The following is a 22,732-nucleotide window of genomic DNA, read 5'->3' as shown; positions in this document are numbered from 1 at the left end:
AGCAGATTACACACTGAGACGCGGATACCCGGCACCTTGTCTCACCCAAGGTAAAATGCGTTTAGTCCGAGATCCTGTCATCAGGTTGTGTGTGTCTGATTTTCTTTGCGATTAACAAATCACTGATCAAAATCTCTGGCTTCCACATGTGACATGCATCAGAATTAAGGAGGCCTCTTGCCATGGAAAATAAACCACCATTTCTAGGAGAATTTCAGTAAGAAAAACAGGATGAGTGCAAGGCAATGGTTTACATTTCTTCAGTTAGATTTAATGTCATTGAAATGAAAACAGTGTTGGGGAAGAGTGAGGGTAACGATCGATATAAGTAAAATACTAGAAGATTTTGTCTGTGTCTAGTTTACACTTTCCTGGACTCAATCATGTTCTTACCTTAATAAAAGAGCTAGTATCACACACTTTCTCACCTGTAGTTGTATCTGCCCATGCATTTAGAAGCACCTTTACCCTTTGCCTTCCCAGATCTAAACTTCATGTCAGAGCATAAACTCCTATTTTATAACAATTAGACCCTTCTTCCAACCTCTGCCATCCAAGGAGATTAAAGATTAGCTTTGTTTGACACATGCACATGGAAACATACAGTGAGATGTGTCATTTGTATCAAATTAAATCAGCGAGGATTGTGCTGGGCAGCCTGCAAGTGTCATCACGCTTCCAGCGCCAATATAGCTTGTCCTTAACTCACTAACCTCTAACCTGTCCATCTTTGGAATGTGGAAAGAAACTGGAGCACCCAGAGAAAGCCCATGTTGTCACGGGAAGAACGTCCTTACAGACAGCGGTGGGCATTAAACCCCGATCTTACAGCAGGTGCTGTAATAGCATTACACTGACCACTACACCACTGTGTCACCCAGTAATCATAGGGGATTTTAACTTGTCCAATATCAACTGGGATTGCCTTAGTGCATGGGGCTTTCATCGGAAGGAATTAGCAAAATTCATTAATTCAAGAGGGTTTTCTCTAGAAAGTCCTTTCAGAAAGACTATAAAACATTAGAGCAGAATTAGGCCATTTGGCCCATCAAGTCTGCTGCACCATTCCATCATGACTGATTTATTACCCCTTTCAGCCCTATTCTCCTGCCTTCTTCCCATAACCTATGACACCCTTACTAATCAAGAACCTATCAACCTCCACTTTAAGTATACCCAATGACTTGGCCTTCACAGACATCCTTGGCTATGAATTCTACAGATTCATCACCCTCTAGCTGAAGAAATTCCTCTTTATCTCCATTCTAAATGGATGTCCTTGCATACTGAGGCAGTGCCCTCTGGTCCCACTATAGGAAACATCCTCTCCATGTCTAAAGAACCCTTTAGTAACTGAGAACATAGTTCATTAAGCTTTGTTAGTAATGAAATAAAATACAGTTAGCCCTTGAGTCGGGCTATAAACTGGGAAAAGGAAGATTTGTACAGGGTAAGGCAGGACCCATTGCATCTCCCAATATTATTGATAATTAATGATAAAATGCAGGACAGGTCTGCATTTACCAGGAATACTCCTTGTCACTTGGTACATCCTTTAGTTAAGGACTTCCATCTAAAACCTGTGTCAATGTGGCAGTAGAGCAGATTTAAGTTCAAGTATCCGAATAGCATCTGCATTTAAAAAATCATTTGTATCAATGATAATGATCATGGACTGTTATTGACAAACCTATCCAGTCCATTAATGTCCTTTGAGAAGGGCATCTGCTTTCTGTCTCCAGACCCACCCACATTGTTGACAGCTAATACTTTTGAGACCTTAAAATGCTTGTAATGCCATCAACACCAGACCCTCGAAATGAATAGGAAAGCTCTTCAATCTAATATTTTCTTGGCTTGTGTGCTTCAGTGAAATAATTGCTTCTAATAATCTTGAATAAATACTGGTTGCACTAAAGGTGGACTGGTTCAGTCAACTACAAGATCTGTTCTGCTTTTGCACACTGCTTTGCAGTTGTTTTATAACCATTGGAAGGTAAGTGAATTATGAAGCAGGCCATGTGCAATGATGATATTTTAATATATTGAAACAATGGATAAAGGTCAACCCATACTGACTTAACACAGCATAGATGATTCACTCTTTATATAGTAGACAACCCGTACAGGACAGGATTGCTGACATTTGTGTTCCCAGTAACATAAAGTGACTGCTACCTTCGGGGAGAAGCATCATCCTTTCATCATCTGCCTGACGCCCTTTTGCAAATGCCTGTCAAATCAAACCAGCCAAATTTAGTCTTGTGTCAGGTTGTCAGTGAGCTCTGGTTTTCACAGAAACACACACAGAGAGTTGCCTCAGTATGACTTAAGGTGCGGTCCTGTAAGAGTAGTTTTTTCTCTCTCTCCCTCTCTTTCCCTCTGTTATTTGCAAAGATTAACCCGACAGCTGTGAAAGAGAATTGATTTCAGACCTGTGTCTGAATCCTGTTGCTGCACCTGCCACTGTCACTCAGTGTGACAACACTTCCACTGGGACTGAGTGCCTACAAAGATTCTTTGTGTTATTTAATGTAAGGAAGTGTATCAGCTAGGAGGTCAGTTCGCTGGTGTATGACAGAGTGTAAGAGAACAATCCAGGATAGTGATTATTAGCAAATATAATCCCAAAGATGAGAAGCGACATCGGTTGAACACCACAATGTGTCTCAGGGTTGTATATAGTGACATATACGTACTTTGATAGTAAGTTTTCTTTGAACTATTAGTAAATCTAATCCCAAGGATGAGAAGTGATGTTCCCAGTACGATGGGAAAAGGAAGAAAGGAAGGAGGAATTTACAGACACAAAATGTTGGAAGAACTCAGCAGGTCAGGCAGCATCTATGGAGAGGAATAAACAGTTGAAGTTTCAGGCTGAAATTCATGATGAATGTCTTGGCTTGAACATTACTAGAAAAGCCAGCATTTTCTACCCATCCCTAATTATCCTACAGACAGTGATAGACACTAGAAAAAAAGAGTTATGAGAAATATCTTCCACCCACTTGACTCCAGATAATGTCACGAAGCCCAGACTGCTTTCCATCTCTGTTGGTTTCTAGGAACAGAAAAGGCGGGCAATAGAAAGTGGTGGATACAGTCCAGCCCATCACAGGCAAAGCCCTTCCCTCCATTGAATACATTTACATGGAGCCCTGTCACAAGAGAGTAGCATCCATTATCAAAGACCCCCACCATCTAAGCCATACCTCTTTCAAACTGCTGCCATTGGGCAGAAGGTTCAGGAGCCTTAGGTCCCACACCACCAGGTTCAAGAACAGTTAGAACCCTTCAAGCATCAGGCTCCTGAACCAGCATGGATAACTTCACTCACCTCAATGCTGAACTGATTCCATAACCTCCAGCCTCACTTTTAAGGTCTTTACAGCTCATTTTCTCAGTACTGTTTTTACTTACATAGTTTCCCCATTGGTTGTCTGTTTATGCATTGTTTTTATATTTTTTCCCCCTGTAAATGCCTGGAAGAAAGTCAATCTCAAGGTAGTTTATGGTACTTCGATAACAAATTTACTTCTTCTTAAAGTAGTCCCTCCATATTGAAGATGATTTGTTTCCACATTGATGTGGGTTCTGAGGTAACTGATGAGGCCCGTGTAGAAGCATTTGCTGGCTGATGGAGCAGATGGCTGGATAGCTTCTGAGGTGGTCAGCTCCTTGCTATACTTGGTCACTGCCTCAAGGTTGTCAACATCATCCCACAGGGTGCAGTTCCATTGGCCTTAGCTGCACCTCCCTGTAGCCAGCCTTTCTATCTGACTACTGGAGGCATTCTACCTGAATTACTCTCTATTGCATTGTACCGCAGGGATTAAGGGACACTTCAGATCTGGTCAAGTTCTTATATCCTACCACTCCCCCAAGGTTAGGGTCAATGAAATGCTCCATGAACCATGGAAGTCCAGGTAGACTTTCCCAGGATATTTGTTTTTCTTCAAATTAGGCAGTTTTAAAATCTTTGACATATGTTACATGGTTTATGGTTGGGGTGAGAGAAGGGAGGGCCCATTTTTTAAATAATGGTCACCACATCAATAACTAAAGTCTAATTGACCGAAGAGTCTTTTCCTGTTAGATGTCCAATCATGACTCTGGAGTCCACACAGCAGCTTAGAATAGACAGTATCTGGATGCAGTACTTGAAGTTAAATGGCATCTGTTGCAACCTCTAACCACCCCAAAGTGCCAATGAAGTATTTTTTACTCTTGAAGCATACAGTAGCTTCTGTTTCAATGTAGAAAACATAGCCAATTTGCATACATTGATTTCATGTAAACTCTTGGTGATTGAATAATAGTGATTAAACACACACATTGCTGCTTGGAGAGGTAGAATTTTGTCTGCTTCAGTACTGCTTCATCCTACCTGCATTTATTCCAGCTTATCCACGGTACAGTATTCTTAAAAACACTGTTCTTAAAGCCGAATACACAGACACATTATCATAGCCTAATGATTCTACAGCTCCCACGGGTAGGGAAGTGATAAATATTTGGGTAATCTTGTCTTACCTTTGGAAATATTGTCCAAGGAACAAGTGATTTTAGTGTTCGATGCCAGGGTATACATTTTCCAACAGGGGAACTAGTCCAGGCAGGCTGGCATCCGTATTTGGTGGAGACCCTTCATTTGGACTGATTTTTCTTCTGTGGGTCTCACACCTTATGGCAAGCCCACACTTCATTGCTTTTCTTCATTCATTACATGCACTTGTACATGGGTGAAGGATATTTCTCTGAGGCCACACGCACAAGATGCCGGAGGAACTCAGCAGGCCTGGCAGTATCTATGGAGGGGAATGAACAGTCGACATTTCAGGCTGAGACCCTTCATTGGGACTGGAGAGAAGGGGCATTGAAGCCAGAATAAGAAGGTCTGTGAAGTTCGAGGCATGCCTACCCTGAAGAAGTCTGAATCTTCTCATCGATGGGAACTCATCAAAACTTTATTACAAATGCCTACACATCCCTGGTGGTGGGACCCTATTTATCTGGTGGATGCACAGACCCCAACCGCTTCACTGCTTCTTTGAATTGAAATGACCAATAAATATTTATGATTTATGTGGGCTATAGAATTTCTGAGTTGTGACTGCATATTATTCCTCAATAAAGTTCCTGTGATAAGGTCACAGTCATGAATCCCCAGTCCCCAGTCATTATAGGATTTTAATACAGTCGTTCTGAGGAGCTGATCCCAAAGATATGTTCACAGTCCTGTAGCTCCCCAGAAATATTATCCCTCTGACATGGGCACAGATTGTCCCTGAATAATTATTCTAATTTATTAAAATATTTAAATTATCCCTGGATCTAGTTATAGTAATGAGCTGGCGACTGCTAATGTCTCAGTGGCAATATTAGCGCATCTCCATGACAGAGCACACACGCACCAGGACAGATTCAGAAATGATTAAGCTACCCTGCTGCAGTTAACAGTGTGTGTTATTGGAAGTCCAAACCTCTGAAGTGATTTGAAGTTTGTAATCCAATTGCGCTTTGATCTTACAGTTTAAACATCTGGAGCCTATGATTAGATTATCAACCAGTCATGGCTTTCGAGTGAATAATCACCTGTTTTCCTCAGTAAATAACAGTATTAAGGAAATAGTCAATAGACAACGTGCTGGTGTGAGACTGTGCACTGTGTGAGTGACACAGGGACCAGTGAAGCCTAATGTTTTGCCCTGTATAAATGTCCCAATTATTCTGGTAAGACCATTGACATACAGTGCTTTTTGTGCCGGGTGTAAGAACGGCAGGGTGGAGATCCGTCTCTATCAAAGGAAGAGCAAGGCAATTCTTCCTTCTGTTAGCCTGTGGGACACCCTTGGGAAAAGTGTCCCCACCCCCCTCAGGGTCACACGAAGCCATGGGAGCAGGTGGTGGATGGTCGTATGAGCAGCTGGTTCATATCACAAGTCCTGGCTATGTGACCACTGACACCAGGCTGACAATCTCTGAAGAATCTTGATAATGACTGGGGTCAGCAATCTTGTAAAGACACTGCCCAGAAGAAGGCAATGGCAAACCACTTCTGTAGAACAATTTGCCAAGAACAACCATGGTCATGAAAGCATGATCACCTACATCATACGACACAGCACATGATGACTGAATGAATAAGAACAATAAGATATGGGTTTGCCAAAAGGTGTGGGACCCACAGAAGGAAAATCATTCCAGATGAAGGGTCTTGATCCAAAACACCAACTAACCAGTTCCCTCCATAAGTGCTGTCTGACCCACTGACCTGCTGGATATTTTTCTCAGGGTTCCTGTATCTGGCACCTCTGTGTCTATGAAAATCAGCCTCCTTCTCTTTGGGCAGGTGCTTGGAATGGAGGATGACTTAACTCGAACCTGGTTCTTCAAGTTCTGAAATGGTATACATAGATCTGTAGCCTCTGGAGCAGGAGGTACATAATAAGGTGCTGATTTGGGAGAGGATTTGTTCCTTCTGCCATTTTCACATGCTCCCAGTAAGGACTGGAGCCTCTCAAAGTCTTCTTGCATCTTCCTGCAATCTGAACAAACACATGCCAGGGATTCCCATAAGTCAGTGACCACGATCCATTTTGCTTATGGGAGTGAAAAGAACCTCCTTGAATTGTTTCTTCTGACACCCTGGAACTTTTGTCAGAACAGAGCTTGGTATAGGGTGTCTTTTTTTTTCAGAATTTGGACTCAAGCAACTGTAGCCCACTCATCAGACCTGGCCGAGTCTAATTACAGTTATGGCCTGGGAGACTTTCTTTTAGCTTATTCTGCCAATGGGAATGGAGGATTTTGCAGAGGTGGCATCATTGCGATCTCTCCTGCACCTCGCGAGATATGCAGAATGGTTCAAGTTTGTGTTGTGGACCTTCTTTGTTCAGAGGTTCCCCCCTCCCACAGCATCCTTCCTCGCTCCAGCACAGTTCCCCCCTCCCACAGCATCCTTCCTCGCTCCAGCACAGTTCCCCCCTCCCACAGCATCCTTCCTCACTCCAGCACAGTTCCCCCCTCCCACAGCATCCTTCCTCACTCCAGCACAGTTACCCCCCTCCCACAGCATCCTTCCTCACTCCAGCACAGTTCCCCCTCCCACAGCATCCTTCCTCACTCCAGCACAGTTCCCCCCTCCCAAAGCATCCTTCCTCACTCCAGCACAGTTCCCCCTCCCACAGCATCCTTCCTCACTCCGGCACAGTTCCCCCCTCCCACAGCATCCTTCCTCACTCCAGCACAGTTCCCCCCTCCCACAGCATCCTTCCTCACTCCAGCACAGTTCCCCCCTCCCACAGCATCCTTCCTCACTCCGGCACAGTTCCCCCCTCCCACAGCATCCTTCCTCACTCCAGCACAGTTCCCCCTCCCACAGCATCCTTCCTCACTCCAGCACAGTTCCCCCCTCCCAAAGCATCCTTCCTCACTCCAGCACAGTTCCCCCTCCCACAGCATCCTTCCTCACTCCGGCACAGTTCCCCCCTCCCACAGCATCCTTCCTCACTCCAGCACAGTTCCCCCCTCCCACAGCATCCTTCCTCACTCCAGCACAGTTCCCCCAATTCCCACAGCATCCTTCCTAACCCCAGCACAGTTCCCCCCCTCCCACAGCATCCTTCCTCACTCCGGCACAGTTCCCCCCCCCCACAGCATCCTTCCTCACTCCAGCAGTCCCATCTCACTCCAGCTCAGTTTGTTTCCACCTTTAGCATCCCACCTCTCTCCAGCTCTGTCCCATCTCACTCCATCTCCATCCCAGCTCAATCCCACCTTACCACAGCTCCACCCTCACCCCCACCTAAGGGTTGTACCTCATCTCTCCCAGGAACGCCTGCCACAACCCCTCCTTTTCATGAGTGGTTGAGTTTGCCAAGCAATGAAGGAAGACATTGAGCAAGGACACTAATGACACTTAGTCATTCACGTAAGAAAGAGCAACCCCTGTTCACACTGAGACACCAAACAAGAGCTCCTTCGTCGTCCTGACAGTGAAGTCTCCCATATTCGCAGTTGTAACCTTTTCTACAACAAGCACCATCATTCCGAGACCCTCTAACTTCTGTTTAACTTCATCATCATCATTAAGTATCGTATCGTATAACATTGGTGATCATGGTCTTCGACCGTGATTGTTCTTGTTGAATTTTTCTACAACAGTGGTTTGCCATTGTCTTCTTCTGGGCAGTGTCATTACAAGACAGGTGACCCCAGGCAATATCAATACTCTTCAGAGATTGTCTGCCTGGCATCAGTGGTTGCATAACCAGGATCTGTGATATGCACCAGCTTCTTGTACAACTGTTCACCACCTGCTCATGTGGCTTTACGCGGTGCCGATCGGGGGGCTAAGCAGGTGCTACACCTTGCCCAAGGCTGAAGAAATGCCTTACACCTCCTTTGGTAGAGAGGTATTTGCCCAGAGGATTAGAGGGTATTTTGCAATTACATTGACATAGATTGCAAAATTATATGAGCATCATTTCAAAATCATATTAACATGATAAAAAAGACATTTCTAGCTGCGCGGCAACGAGGGCTATGTGCGTGGGAGCATTTCAGTTCCTGTGTAGCCGTGAACCCATGCAGCTTAGAGGGAACAATGTTGTGGGTTGTTTCTGTGCTATATGTCTGTGAATCTGCCTAAATCCCTTGAGCCAGAGGTCTTGACAGGAGAAAATGGATTTATGAGAGATGAAATATCTTAAAGTTGATCTTCAGAACCAAAAGTGCCAATGCAGTTTGATGATGTGCAAATAATATTTATCAGAATGAGAGAAATCCTTTGCTATTGACATTTATCCAGCAAATTCTGTTCTCAGTGCTGGACCTCATGTTATGAATCATGTTATGGATTTTGCTCCCATGGCTTAACATGACCCTGAATGGAGGAATAAACAGGTGCTACACCTTGCCCAAGGTGAAGGAGCGCCTCTCACCTCCTTTGGTGGAGAGGTATCTCCATCTGTATCTCGTTTATTTACCTGAGTTTATTCACTTTAGGTTTGTTCACTTACCAAATCACGCTCATGCCAGTTTGTAATTAGCCAGCTACTAAGGCTGTAGAAACATTACACTAACTGCACTAGTTGCCAGAAGTGTTGGTTGTAAGGATGTCATTATGAATAGTGAATGTTCTTTCATTCAAAATCGCTTTCAAAGCTAATTGTAAGGAATTAGACATAATAATACTTAATGTCAAGGACAGTTTATCTAGAGATATAGCATTGTAACAGGTCCTTCCACCATGAGCCCAAGCCACACAATTGCACCCTTGTGACCAATTAACCCCCTAACCCGTACATTTTTGGATTGTGGGAGCCCTCGGAGGAAACCCACGCAGTGACAGAGAGAACGTACAAACTCCTTACAGGAAGTGGCGGAAATTGAACCTGTGTCACTGGCACTGTAGTAGCATGACGCTGGCTGCTTCACCGGTTGCCAGAAGTGTTGGTTGTGAGGGTGCCAGTTGACTTGGTTAGTCACACTGGGTTGGAAGTCCGTGAGTTCAAGACTTGAATCACGCTGGCTTGTGTCCTGTCCTCTGTGACTATTTACACATGGGGGTGTTAATACTTGCCATTGCCCCTCGTAATCACTTCTGCATGGCTGTCAAACACGCACTGATTAAGTAGCTGCCGTTGATCAACTAATACCTCCACCCAAAAATAAGGTCCATTGCAAACTTATATGACGAGAGCAATTCAAAACAAATAACAACCATTATTTGCAAAGTGTTATCATCCCCTAGGAAATAAATCACATGATTCATACCGTGAGGTCCAGTACTTAGAACAGAATCTGCCTGCTAAACTTAAATAGAAAAGGATTTATCTCATTCTGATAAATATCATTCCCACAGCATCAAACCTGTGGTTGACAACAGGATTGGCACTTTAGGTTCCTAAGATCAACTTTAAAGTATTTAATCTCTCATAAATCTATTTTCTCCTGTCAAGACCTCCGGCTCAAGGGATTTGGGCAGATTCAGAGACGCATAGCACAGAAACAGCCACTTCAGCCCACAGCACTGTTCTCTCTAAGCTGTGTGAGTGTGCGGCTGCGCAGTAATGGAAGTGCTTCCACTCACATAGCCTTCGTTGCCGTGCAGCTGGAATGTTTAAAAATATTATGTTAATATAATTTTGAAGTAATGCTCACATTATTTTGGCATCTATATCAATATAATAATAAAATATCCTGTAAATAATTATGTATTCTAAGTAAAAAACATACCACAACCTTTACTTTGAAACATTTTAGAGCTTCAATGCATTTGCATTGTCAGTGTTTCAGGTTACAATGCTGTTACAAATTGCAACAATAAACACAGAATGGAAGTTGGTAGCTCATTTTTAATAAACTGCCAGCCCGCTGAATGCCAGTGCTGTGTAAGTTTAAAAGTTTATGAAACGTGAGAGGTTTTCATTCTTCTACTTTATTTCATTATACCCTTCAAATAATAAATAAAATCAAAAGTATATGATTTATCAATTTCCATGTAAAATATTCATGGTATGCATATTCCAATAAAAACATTTAAAGTGCCTTACTGTTTTCAGGCCACGTAAACATTTCCTGCTCAGAGCAATGGTTGGTCTGCACAGCTGTGAAATAAATTAGAGGGAATGTGGGCCCACAGTGTCCATTGTAACCATCACCGCTTATCAACACTAAAAACATTTATCAGCACACAGCCATCTATAGAGCTATAGTTATTGGAAGCTACTGACATGGTGAAGGAAGCTGTGAACACTGCCAGAGATGGAGGACCCTAAATGCCAGTAGCGTAAGGGGTAAAAGAGACAGTCACCGACATAGAATTATACAGTACAACATGCTCTTTGGTCCAGCTTTTCTTGCTGACCAAAGTGTCTCCCTGAGTTAGTCCCATTTGCCTGCAATTAGCACATATCCCCTTAAGCCTTTCCTATCCATGTACCTGTCTAAATGTCTTTGAAATGTAATTTTAGCCCCTTCTACAGCTTCCTCTGGCAGTTCGTTCCACATTCTATGTGAGAGCCTTGCCTCTAATTTTAGCCTCTTTTGCCCTGGGAAAGAAAAGGCTGACAATCCACAGGATGCTACCTGACCTGCTGATTTATTCCATCATTCTGTGTGTGTTGCTCTGCATCTCCAGCATCTTGTATGTGTGACTGTGACAATCCACCTTACCTTTGCCACTTTTCGTTTTATAAACATCTTTCAGGTCACACTTCAGTGTCCTTTGCTCCTAGGTCATAGCATGCATCTAGAATCTAATTAAATGTCGTGAGTACCTGCTTCCACCATGCTCTCAGACAGTGCACTCTATCTTCATTCTCACTTTTTAAGCTTCACTTAACCTCATGGAGAAGGTGTGTGCTGTCTGTGAAGACACCTGTTTATACCTGATATAGAGCCATAGAACACTACAGCACAGAAACAGGCCCTTTGGCACATCTAGTCCATGCCAAACTACTATTTTGCCCAAGACACATAGACCTGCACCTGGACCACACACCCCCCATACCCCTTCCATCCAAGTACCTATCCAAACTACTCCTAAATGTTGAAATCAAGCCCACATCAACCATTTCTGCTGGCAGCGTGTTCCTCACTCTCACCACCCTCTGAGTGAAGAAGTTCCCCCTCATGTTGCCCTTAAACATTTCACCTTTATTCAAAGTTCAAAGGTTCATTTATTATCAATGTATACAACTCTGAAATTCTTCAATGGGTAGCCATGATAATAAGAAAGAAAAGAAAGGCAGCACGGTCATTAACCCCCAAATCCCTCCTCCCAGCACAAAAAAACGAACAAAAAAGTTATAAGACGGATAAAAAGTCTATAGTCCAAGTCCACATCCTAAACGCAGAAAACCTGGGCGCCCTTTCACCCTTAACTCATGAGCTTTAGTTCTAGTCTCACCTAATCTCAGTGGAAAAAGCCTGCTTGCATTTACCCTGTCTATACTCCTCATAATTTTGTATACCTCTATCGAAATTCCCCTCATTCTCCTGCACTCTAGAGAATAACATCTTACTGTAAGTGTTATTGAGATCATTGCATGATTTAGGCAATGAGAGTAGGAAAAAAGAATCTAGTTAACAAGAAAGATTTCAAAGGAGAAATGTGTTGGTTTTCCAGAATGCAGTTCATTACAGCGTGTTAGTTATCACTGATTCTGATTATCCAAGAGCAACACACCAAATGCGGCAGCAGCTCAGCAGTTAGGGTAGCATCTATGGAGAGGAACAAGCAGTTGACGTTTTGGGCTGAGACTCTTCACTGGGACTGGAAAAGAAGGGGGAAGAAATGAGAATAAGAAGGTATGGGGAGGGGAAGGAGTAGAAGCTGACAGGTAATAGGAGCAATCAGGTGAGAAGACCAAATCTGATAGGAGAGGGGAGTAGATGATGGGAGAAAAGGAAGGAGGAGGGGCACCAGAGGGCGATGATGGGCAGGTGAGGTAAAGGGGGAGTGGAAATGGGGAATTGAAAAAAAAGAGAAAGGAGCGATGGATGGAGAGAAATTCATGCAAGTTCGAGAAATCAATATTTATGCCATCATGGTGCTGGTCCGCCTAATATTCTGTCTGCATAGCCTCCAACCTGATACTTGTTTCAGGAATCTGAAGTCAGCAGCCGGGACAATCGTCTGCCCCACCAGAGCAGGTAGATAGTGGAATTGTTGTCCTGGGAGAGCACACTGCCTGCTTTCCTTCTCCTCTCAGTGAAGTTGGAGGGTTCTGCAGAGGCAACATCCGTGGTATCTCTCCAGTGTTTTGAGGTCCCTATTGTAGCTAGGCCAGGCCTCCAAAGCATACAGGATGTGGGGATGACTGCTGCGTGCTATACCATGAGTTTGAGATCTTGGCCATCAAACAACAAAGGATGAAACAACGTACTTCCCAGAGCTCAGTTATCAGATAAATGTTCTGTTCTGAGCCGACTGATGTGGTAAAGAGCAGGAAACCTGAAACATCACACATAGTTCACACAGAGTATCTACTAGCTCAGCACCAAATGCTTTAAATAACCTGACGAAGGGTCTCAGCCCAAAACGTTGACTGCTCATTTCAACGGATGCTGCCCGACCTGCTGAGTTCATCTAGCTTGTTTGTACATGTTGATTTGACCACAGCATCTGCAGTGTACTTTGTGTTTGCTTTAAATAACCTGTTGTCAGATTCAAGGGTAAATGAAGCTGTGCTGCCCTGAAATGTCAAAGGTCCCTGGCTGGTGGTCAATGCTCAGTCCTGTATTCCCTCAGTATGAATGGTCCATTACACAAATGCAGCTTTAGCATTGGTAGGTGCAAGACCATAAGATAAAGGAGCAGATTTAGGCCATTCAGCCCATCAAGTCTGATCCGCCATTCAATTGTGGCTGATTTTTGTTCAACCCCACTTCTCCCTGTAACCTTTTACCCCTTTACCAATCAAGAACATGGTAAGCCTCAAGTGCACCCAATGATTTAGCCTCTGTAGCCCTCTCTGGTAATGAATTCCACAGGTTCTCCACTTTCTGGCTGAAGAAATTCCTCCTCATCTCAGTTTTAGAGCCATGTTACCTTATACTGAGGATGTGCCCTTGGAACATAAGAGTCTCCTACTAAGGGAAGCACCTTCTCTACATCTGCTCTACTCAGGTCTTTCAATATCCAGGAGGTTTCAGTGAGTTTCCTTCCCTGCCCCTGCCCCCACCCACCCATCCTCCTGAACTCCATCATGCACAGGATCAGAGAATAGACCTTACCCCCAGAACTCCCCACCCCAATAATTTGTCAATCACTCCAACCAAGGGAGAGGCGGTGGTGTAGATCAGAGGTTCATGGTACATGGATGGGAAGGGTTTGGAGGACTATGATCTGGATACAGGTCAATGGGACCAGGCAGAATTTGGGTTGGCATGTGTTGAAAGTCCATTCCCCCCCCCCCCCCCCCATCCTCATCACATTCTACAGGGGTTGTATTGAGAGCATCCTGAGCAGCTGCATCACTGCCTAGTTTGGAAACTGCACCATCTCGGATCGCAAGACCCTGCAGTGGATAGTGAGGTCAGCTGAGAAGATCATCGGGGTCCCTCTTCCCGCCATTGCAGACATTTACGCAAAGCAAACAGCATTATGAAGGACCCCACACACCCCTCATACAAACTCTTCTCCCTCCTGCCATCTGGGAAAAGGCACTGGAGCATTCGGGCTCTCACAACCAGACTTTGTAACAGTTTCTTCCCCCAAGCCATCAGACTCCTCAATACCCAGAGCCTGGACTGACACCAACTTACTGCCCTCTACTGTGCCTATTGTCTTGTTTATTATTTATTGTAATGCCTGCACTGTTTTGTGCACTTTATGCAGTCCTGGGTAGGTCTGTAGTCTAGTGTAGTTTTTTGAGTTGTTTTACATAGTTCAGTGTTGTTTTTGTATTGTTTCATGTGGCACCATGGTCCTGAAAAATGTTGTCTGGTTTTAACTGTGTACTGTGCCAGCAGTTATGGTCGAAATGACAATAAAAGTGACTTGAACTTGAACTTGAATGGGCTGAAGGGCTTCTTTCTATGCCACTGTGCTGTATGACATCTGTTGGTAGAGGGGGAGGTGTAAACCAAAATATTGGGATGATCTACTACCCCTTTTCAATCAATTACCAGTAGGGTCTTATAGTCTAGCTGGAAGGGAAAGGTGCCCTTCATCCAGACTTGGAATTCTTTTGTATTTCTTTGCTCTACAGTAAATGCTTGCAAGATAACGAATCTCAAGGTAGTATATGATGACATATACATACTTTGATAATAAAAACAAGAGAGTCTGCAGATGCTGGAAATCCAAAGCAACACACACACAAAATGCTGGAGGAACTCAGCAGGTCAGGCAGCATCTATGGAAATAAATAAACAACATTTTGTTTGTGTTGTTTTGATAATACTTACTTTTTGAAATAGTCCATACAGCATTTGAGCCATTTGAATGTGTCCATTTTTTACAGCTGTCCTCATCCAATTTGATGATGTGAGACACCGAATTGGGCCTATCCCAACTTGCCCTTACCTCCCCACCTCTGCTCCCAACCCCTTCCATTCCACACCTCCCAAACTGCCACACAGCCCCACAAGCTGAGAGTCTGTTGCAGCCTCAGGAACTGGGATTGATTTCAAACTCTCCTGTTAATTTAAGACATGAAAAACAAACACAGGGACCTTTTGTGGGCAAGCAGACAAACATCCCAGTGAGCCTTAAATTGGCCATAATGAGATTGTCTTAGTAACAGACCCTCTGTTCCAGCGTCTCTTCGCAACAGTTGTGCGGCAAATTGCTTGGAATAAATGCACATCAGCCATTTGATTTCAAGGTGTACAGCAAACAACAAGTAATCAATTGTTTTATAGCCTTGTTCACGTGTTGTTCTTCCATTACTGATTAGCTTTGTTGCTTAGAGTGATGAATTGGCTTTCCCAACTGTCAGCACAAAATAATTCCATCCATATCTAAATGGAATCTGTGAACTACATGTCATACTCTCAGAGTACCAAAGCCTGATTTGTTTGGTAGAACCTCTTGTATTGTCCTATCAGAGATGCTGTGTCTCCTCTGAGTCATTAACCCCAGGGCACCCCTTCCCTTCTAGCTGGAGATATATTTTGAAGAAGAGCAGGTCATCCTAGCACCATGGCATATGATTACCCCTCTACTGACGTAGAGATATAGAGAACCATGGCATGGAAGCAGGCCCTTTGGCCCATCCTGTCCATGCCAACCCAATCTTCTGCCCAGGCTCATCAACCTGCACCTGGACCATGTCCCTTCAAACCTGCTCATCTATGTCCCTATCCAAACTTCTCTTAAATGTGTCAATTGAACCCTCATCTACCACTGCAGCTGGCTGCTTGTTCCTCATTTGCACAACCCTCTGAATGAAAGAGCTTACCCTTAAATATTTCACCTTTCACCCTCAACCTATGACATCCAGTTCTAGTCTTACCCAACCTGAGGAGAAAAAGTCTGCTTGCATTCACCCTAACTGTGCTCCTCATAATTTTGTATATCCCTATAAGATCTTCATTTTTCTGTGCTCCAAGAACTAAAACCCTAACCTATTCAACCATTTCCTGTAACTCGGTCCTTCATGTCCCAGCAACAGCATTGTAAGTTTTCTCTGCAAAATTTACAAGGATCTTACAAAAATCATCAATATGTTCAAAGTTCAAACTAAATTTATTATTAAAGTGCATATTCATCACCATATACAACTGTGAGACTCATTTTCTTGTGAGTATACTCAATAAATTCATAATAGAATCAATGGAAGACCGCACCAACTTAGGCGTTCAACCAGTGTGCAAAAGACAACAAACTGTTTGAATACAAAAATAATAATAAATAAGTAAGCAATCAAGAACATGAGATGAAGAAGCCTTGAAAGTGAGTCCATTGGTTGTGGGAACAATTCAATGATGAGGCAAGTGAAGTTATCCCCTTTGGTTCAAGAGCCTGATGGTTGAGGGATAATAACTGTTCCTGAACCTGGTGGTGTGGTCCTGAGGCTCCTGTACCTCCTCCCTGATGACAACAGCAAGAAGAGAGCATGACCTGGATGGTGGGGCTCCTGATGAATGAATGACAATTCCAGTCAAGTTAAGTCTTGTAAGATGAACGAGGGAGGTCTTAGTGACCTGGCCAATGTTTATCATCACATTTCGGTTGATGGGAGCTTGCTGTGCACAAATTAACTCTATGTAACGGGCAGTAGTGTGATTTGGAATTCCAAAGTATGAAAAAGTGCACCGTTAACACATATCCTGCTTTCACAAGAGACCAGGACTCGTGAGGGTGACTGTAAGGAGGAGGGAGGAATTGTTCAAAGATTGATTAAAAAGCATAAAATAATGGATTGGCATCTATCCTTAAAGGTTAGCTTTATTTGTCACAAGTATGTTGAAACTTACAGTGAAATGTTTGTGTCAGTGACCAACACAGTCTCAGGATTGTGCTGAGGGCAGCCTACAAGTGTCGCCATTCTTCCAGCACCAACATAGCTTGCTTACAAGTTACTAACCCTAACCCTACATCTTTGGAGGAAATTGGAGCACCCAGTTGAAACCTACAGAGAATGTATGAACTCTTTAGAGTGAGTGGCAGGAATCAAACACTGAGTAATGATAGCTGGCACTGTAAAATGATTGTGCTAACCACTATGCAGCCATATCGCTCCATTAAATCCTGCAGTTTCAGCTGAAGACCTCTGGGGTTCACAGCTTGTTTCACAGCTGGTAATACAGTTAGTTTGGTGTCTGAATGACCTCGGTGGCCAGGGTAGTAAAGAAGAATATTGGCATGCTGACCTTCATCAATCAGGGCACTGAGTTTAGAAGTTGGGAGTATGTAGGGCAGTTTACAAGATGCTGGTGAGGTTACAGTAGTGTAGTGGTTAGCACAGGTTTTACAGTATCAGCGACCTAGGTTCATTTCCCGCCTCTGTCTGTGAGGAGTTTGTAAGTTTTCCCCGTGACTGTATGAGTTTTCTCCAAGTCCTCCAGTTTCCTCCTACAGTCCAAAGACATACTGATTGGTAGGTCAATTAGTCATTGTAAATTGTCCCATGATTACGATACCCATGTCTTAAAGGGCCAGAGTTTACATTTATCAAAATGTGTGAGAATGCATTTTCGTAAAAGGAACAATAGTGCAGACTATTATCAAAAGGGGGAGAAGGTTCAAGCATCAAAGGTACAGTGGGATTTAGGAGTCCTCGTGCAGGACACCCAGAAGGTTAATTCACAGGTTGAGTCTGTGGTAAAGAAGGTAAATGCAATATTGACATTTATTTCAAAGGAAATAGAATATGAAAGCAACGAGATAATGCTGAACCTTTATAAGACACTGGTCAGGTCGCACTTGGGAGTATTGTCAACAGTTTGGACCCCTCAGCTCATTGTCATTGGAGAGAATCCAGAGGAGTTTCAGGAGGTGGATTCCGGGAATGAAGGGGTTAACATATGAGGAGCATTTGGCAGCTTTGGGCCTGTACTCACTGGAATTTAGAAGTATGTAGGGGGATCTCATTGAAACCTACCAAATGTTGAAAGACTAGATAGGATAGATGTGGAGAGGATGTTTCCTTTGGTGGGGGTATCCAGAACTAGAGGGCACAGCCTCAAATTGAGAGGGCAACTCTTTACAACAGAGGTAAGGAGGAATTCTTTAAGGCAGAGAGTAGTGAATCTGTGGAATGCTCTGCCACAGACTGCGGTGGAGGCCAAATCTGTGCATATATATTTAAGGCGTAAGTTGATCATTTCCTTAATCGGTCAGGGCATCAAAGGATATGGCGAGAAGGCAGGTGTATGGGGTTGAGTGGAATCCGGGATCAGCCATGATGGAACGGCGGAGCAGACTCAATGGACTGAATGGCCTAATTTTGCTCCTGTGTCTTATGGTTTTATGGCCTATTTCGCACTGTATTCCAAGAAATAAATTTCACCCGGAGAACTGTGTTCAGTTTTGATCATACTGTTTTACGAGGATTTAAAGGACTGAGTACTAGGAAAGAATGGTCAGCGTAGAATTCCTTGAAGCATTGGAGATTAAGAGGTGATTTTATGGATGTGTTTAAAATAATGAAGGACACTTTACCTTCTGTACCTGTAAAGTGGCCACTGAGTGTACGTTCATGGTCCTTTGCTGCTGTGGCCCATCCACTTCTAATTTCGATGTGTGGTGCACTCAGAGATGCTTCTCTGCACACCACTGTTGTAACTCGTGGCTATTTGAGATACTGTTGCCTTCCTGTCAGTGTGAACCAGTCTGGCCATTTGTCTCTGATCTTTCGCGCCCACAGAACTGCTGCTCAATGGATGTGCTTTGCCTTACACACCCTTCTCTGTAGACTCCAGAATCTGTTGTGCCAGGAGATCAGCAGCTTCTGAGATATTGAACCCATCCCATCGGAGACCCACAATCATTCAACGCTAAAAATCACTTAGATCACATTTCTTCCCCATTCTGGTGTTTGGTTTCAACACCAACTAGACCTCTTGTCCATGTCTGCCTGCTTTTATGCAGAGTTGCTGCCACACGATTGGCTGATTAAATATTTGCATTAATGAACTGGTGTTCGGGTGTACCTAATAAAGTGACCACTGAGTGTAGATAACATAAATGCATAGTCATTTCCCCAGAGCTGGGGAATCAATAACAAGAGGGGATAGGTTTAAAACTAAAGAGGAAGGATTTAATAGAAAGGTTTTTTACACAGAGGGTGGTACGTATGTGGAACATGCTACCAGATGACATGAGTGAGGTAGGTACAATAGCAGATTTCAAAAGACTGTTGGAAAAGTTTATAAGGTTATGGACCAAATGTGGGTCAATGGTACTAGTCTGGATGGACATCTTGGTCAGCATGGACCAGCTGGGCAGAAGGGCCCGTATCCGAGGTGCATTACTACGTGACTATGAGTCCCTCACGGGATTTTCCACGCACTCATGGATCTTCCTTTTCTTTCACAGGAAACAAGAGATAGCCAACGGGGCCGACATGAGCACAGTGGAACCACACCTGTCACCACCTCACACTGCTCCCCCCTCCACAAGGGTAGGTGACTTGCTCTGAACTCCCCACTGGGGAGAATTGTCTGCTTGCTTACTTTCACATTTTATTTGTCCTGGGGCAGGAAAGGTGTGCTTGTATTAGGAGCAAAAATCAGTCTACCGGAGGCACTGAGCAGGTTGAACGTCTAATGGAGGGAAGGCAGGGAATTGTTGAGAACCTGCATTGGTCTTTACTTGAAGTAGCATAGTTTTGGAGACTTAAGGTGGTTAATGCCATTGATGCACCATCAATAACTCTCTCTGAGATGTAAAGGCGAGATATCGGCTTTTATTGACTGGAAGAAGGAACAAGCAGTGAGTGACCACCATACTACATCCTGGAGACTGAGAGGCCGGGCTCAGACCTCAATCGCCTTTATACAGGGGTCTGTGGGAGGAGCCACAGGAGCAGTCAGCAGGGGGCATGTCCAGACAGGTATATGTAGTTCACCACAGCCATAGAACAGGCCTCCCGGCCTATCTGATCCAAGATGCAGTTTATAATGCAGTTTCCAGTTCTAACTCTGAGTTGTCTCCTTTTTCTTCATTGTTTAACCAGGAATGGTGAGCCTTTTTGAGAGCCTGTGCTCAAATTAGTGATAATCTTCTAAGAAGTTTCTTTCACACTCCATGGTAATTTTGAGCAGAGATTATCAAAGATTAATGAATTAGTAACAATAATTATGGTCCTGTTGCTAATTTGTGAGTATTTGTTTTATTGTTAATAAAAGTATAACTGAGAGATTGAAATAAATGAAGCATTTTAGAAAACCTATTAATTTTTTAAAAAGACAAATGAAAAAAATAACATCACTTCTAAGCAGTATTGATGTTATATTTCATACATAAGAAATGTGAACGTGAAATTATAAGCTTTGGTGCATTTTCATAAAAGGTCAAGAAAAGGAAAATAAACACACTACTCTCCGTGAAACTTCTGTTGCTGCATTAATGATGACAAATATTTTACATCCGGCTTATATTTGATTATCTCAAGAACAATGCGCACAGCACTAGTTTCATTTGGCAGTAAAGATAATCATTGTGTATCTTTTCATTATGGGTGGGGTTTAAAATATCAAGGGGCAGCGCTACATGTCATATATCAACAAAAACTTTGCATGTGCCATCTTGAGTACTGGTGCCATAGGTTCGCCATCCCTGATTTATGCACTTTCTTCTTAAGTACACCTATGATTTTTACTTCAGCGGCTTTTTGTTGCAGTGAGATCTACACTTTCCACTAGGTAAAAGAATTTCTTCTAAACTCTTCTTTGGATTTATTGGTGACTAACATTTATTTTTGGCCTGCGTTTTGGACTCTCTTACTTGTGAGAATTTTCATACAGCTACCCTCTTGATCCTTGTGAGAGCACTGGAAACGTCATCCAACTCTCTTCTCCACCTTGCTGGCTATTCAGATCTCTAGGGCAACAATCTCTCAATTTCAGTCTCATCGTGATGAATCCTCTTTGCACTACAAGTATGGTAGAGTAGCAGTTAGAGCATTGCTTTACAGCTCCCAATCCCGCTGCTGTCTGTAAGGACTTAGTATGTTCTCCCAGTGACTATGTGGGGTTTTGTCTGGGTGGTCTGATTTCTTCCCACTTTCCAAAAAAAAGATCCATGGGTAAGAGTTAGTGAGTTCTGGTCATGCTATGTTGGTACCAGAAGCACGGCAACACTTGTGGGCTGCCCCCAGCACATCTTGGACTTTGTTGGTCATTGACACAAAAGGATGCATTTCACTGTATGTTTTGAAGTACTTGTGACAAATAAAACTAATCTTTCTTTAATTCTTTGTGTTGATGAAAGGTGGATGTTAAAACTCTGATAATCCCATTGCTCAGCAATCCTGATAGTTCAACATCTGTCTCATCAAATAACCCATTGAACTCATGGGGTTCCTATTACCATTCTCCCTATAAACTCACTGCAGACCCATTCCCGTACTCCTTATGAACTTATCAACGTCCCATTCCTTATAAAGTCATAGGACCATCCCATGCCCATTATAAACTCTCCAGCACCCTGCTCCATATCAGCTCACTGGGATTCTGTTTCCAGTATTCCTTATGATCTGACTGGGGCCTGTTCCAACACTCCATATGAACTTATTGAGCCCTCGGTCCCAGAACTCCTGCTAAACACACTGGAGCCTCAATGAGTCCAGACTTGCTTGAATAAAACATAACTTTAAATGAAATTTACGAATCATAATCAAGTTCAGCACTGGGATACGTTGTGAAATTTATTGTCTTGTACCAGTAGTAGTACAATGCAAGACATAAAATAACTGGTTGGGTGTCCATTGTATTCGACAATGACAGCTAGATTTGTGCAGTTCTGTTGTGTGTTCGTAGGTGTCTGCCAAGTCCAAGTTGTGAGCGACGTAGACATCCATAGTAAATACATGAAAACTGAGTTATAAAAATAACTGTTCTGTTGCCACAGAACAACAAATTTTACCAGTACACAAATTAACTTAGTGCTCCCAAAGTTGATCCACTTTGCCCTAAACTCTAAGATGCTTGCACCCTCATGATGTTGTCTGCACATTGTGTTAACCTCTCCCTCAATAGCTTGTAATTGCACATTGCCTGCGTGGAACTGATCTGAGCCAGCCAAAGGGAAGCTAATTAATTAATGTGCTTGATGGCTTTTTCTATTTGCTCTTCATATTTCAACAACTCTGAGAGACCATAAAGAGTGACTTTCTTTCCCCTTAATTAACCTTTACAGAATTACTTAGTGGTAAATTATTGACATTTCTGTTAAGTATGCTTCCTCCAGTAACACAAATGTATTTATGTAATATTGCTGATTGTGGCAGCTATAAATTGTACGTGTGGTAAAATTATTAGAATGTTCTCATTTCGTAGTTTTGAAATACTAGAGAGAAAGAAAGCCTTTTAAGAAAGAAATCAGAAGTCTAGTATTTGCTAACATATCATGTTAGCACTAGTTATCTTTGTAATTCTGGTTATCAGCCTCCTAGCGGTCTCCACCTTCACTAATCCTCACCCCACATGACTCCATCTACCTTGTTTGTCTGTCGCAATCTATTGTCCACTTGCCTCGATTTCCCAACTCCATCCCTCCTCTCCCTGTCTGACTCAAGCTGCCTGTCATCTTTCACCCCTCCTTGGTCCA

General features: G+C 43.2%; 1 protein-coding gene across 5 annotated transcripts in view; it reads left to right on the top strand.

The window, feature by feature from the left end:
* LOC132396063 (rap1 GTPase-activating protein 2-like) overlaps window positions 1-22,732 on the top strand; it is a 298,797-nt gene that overhangs the window by 173,765 nt on the left and 102,300 nt on the right. For all 5 annotated transcript variants that reach the window (XM_059973425.1, XM_059973423.1, XM_059973422.1 and 2 more), the window contains one exon: window positions 19,499-19,583. In XM_059973425.1, coding sequence (XP_059829408.1) covers window positions 19,499-19,583 — 85 coding nt within the window. The remainder of the gene's footprint in view (window positions 1-19,498; window positions 19,584-22,732) is intronic.

This window comes from Hypanus sabinus, chromosome 6, assembly GCF_030144855.1.
Source record: "Hypanus sabinus isolate sHypSab1 chromosome 6, sHypSab1.hap1, whole genome shotgun sequence".
Taxonomy (NCBI): Eukaryota; Metazoa; Chordata; class Chondrichthyes; order Myliobatiformes; family Dasyatidae; genus Hypanus; species Hypanus sabinus.
This window is presented reverse-complemented; position numbering and strand designations above follow the sequence as displayed.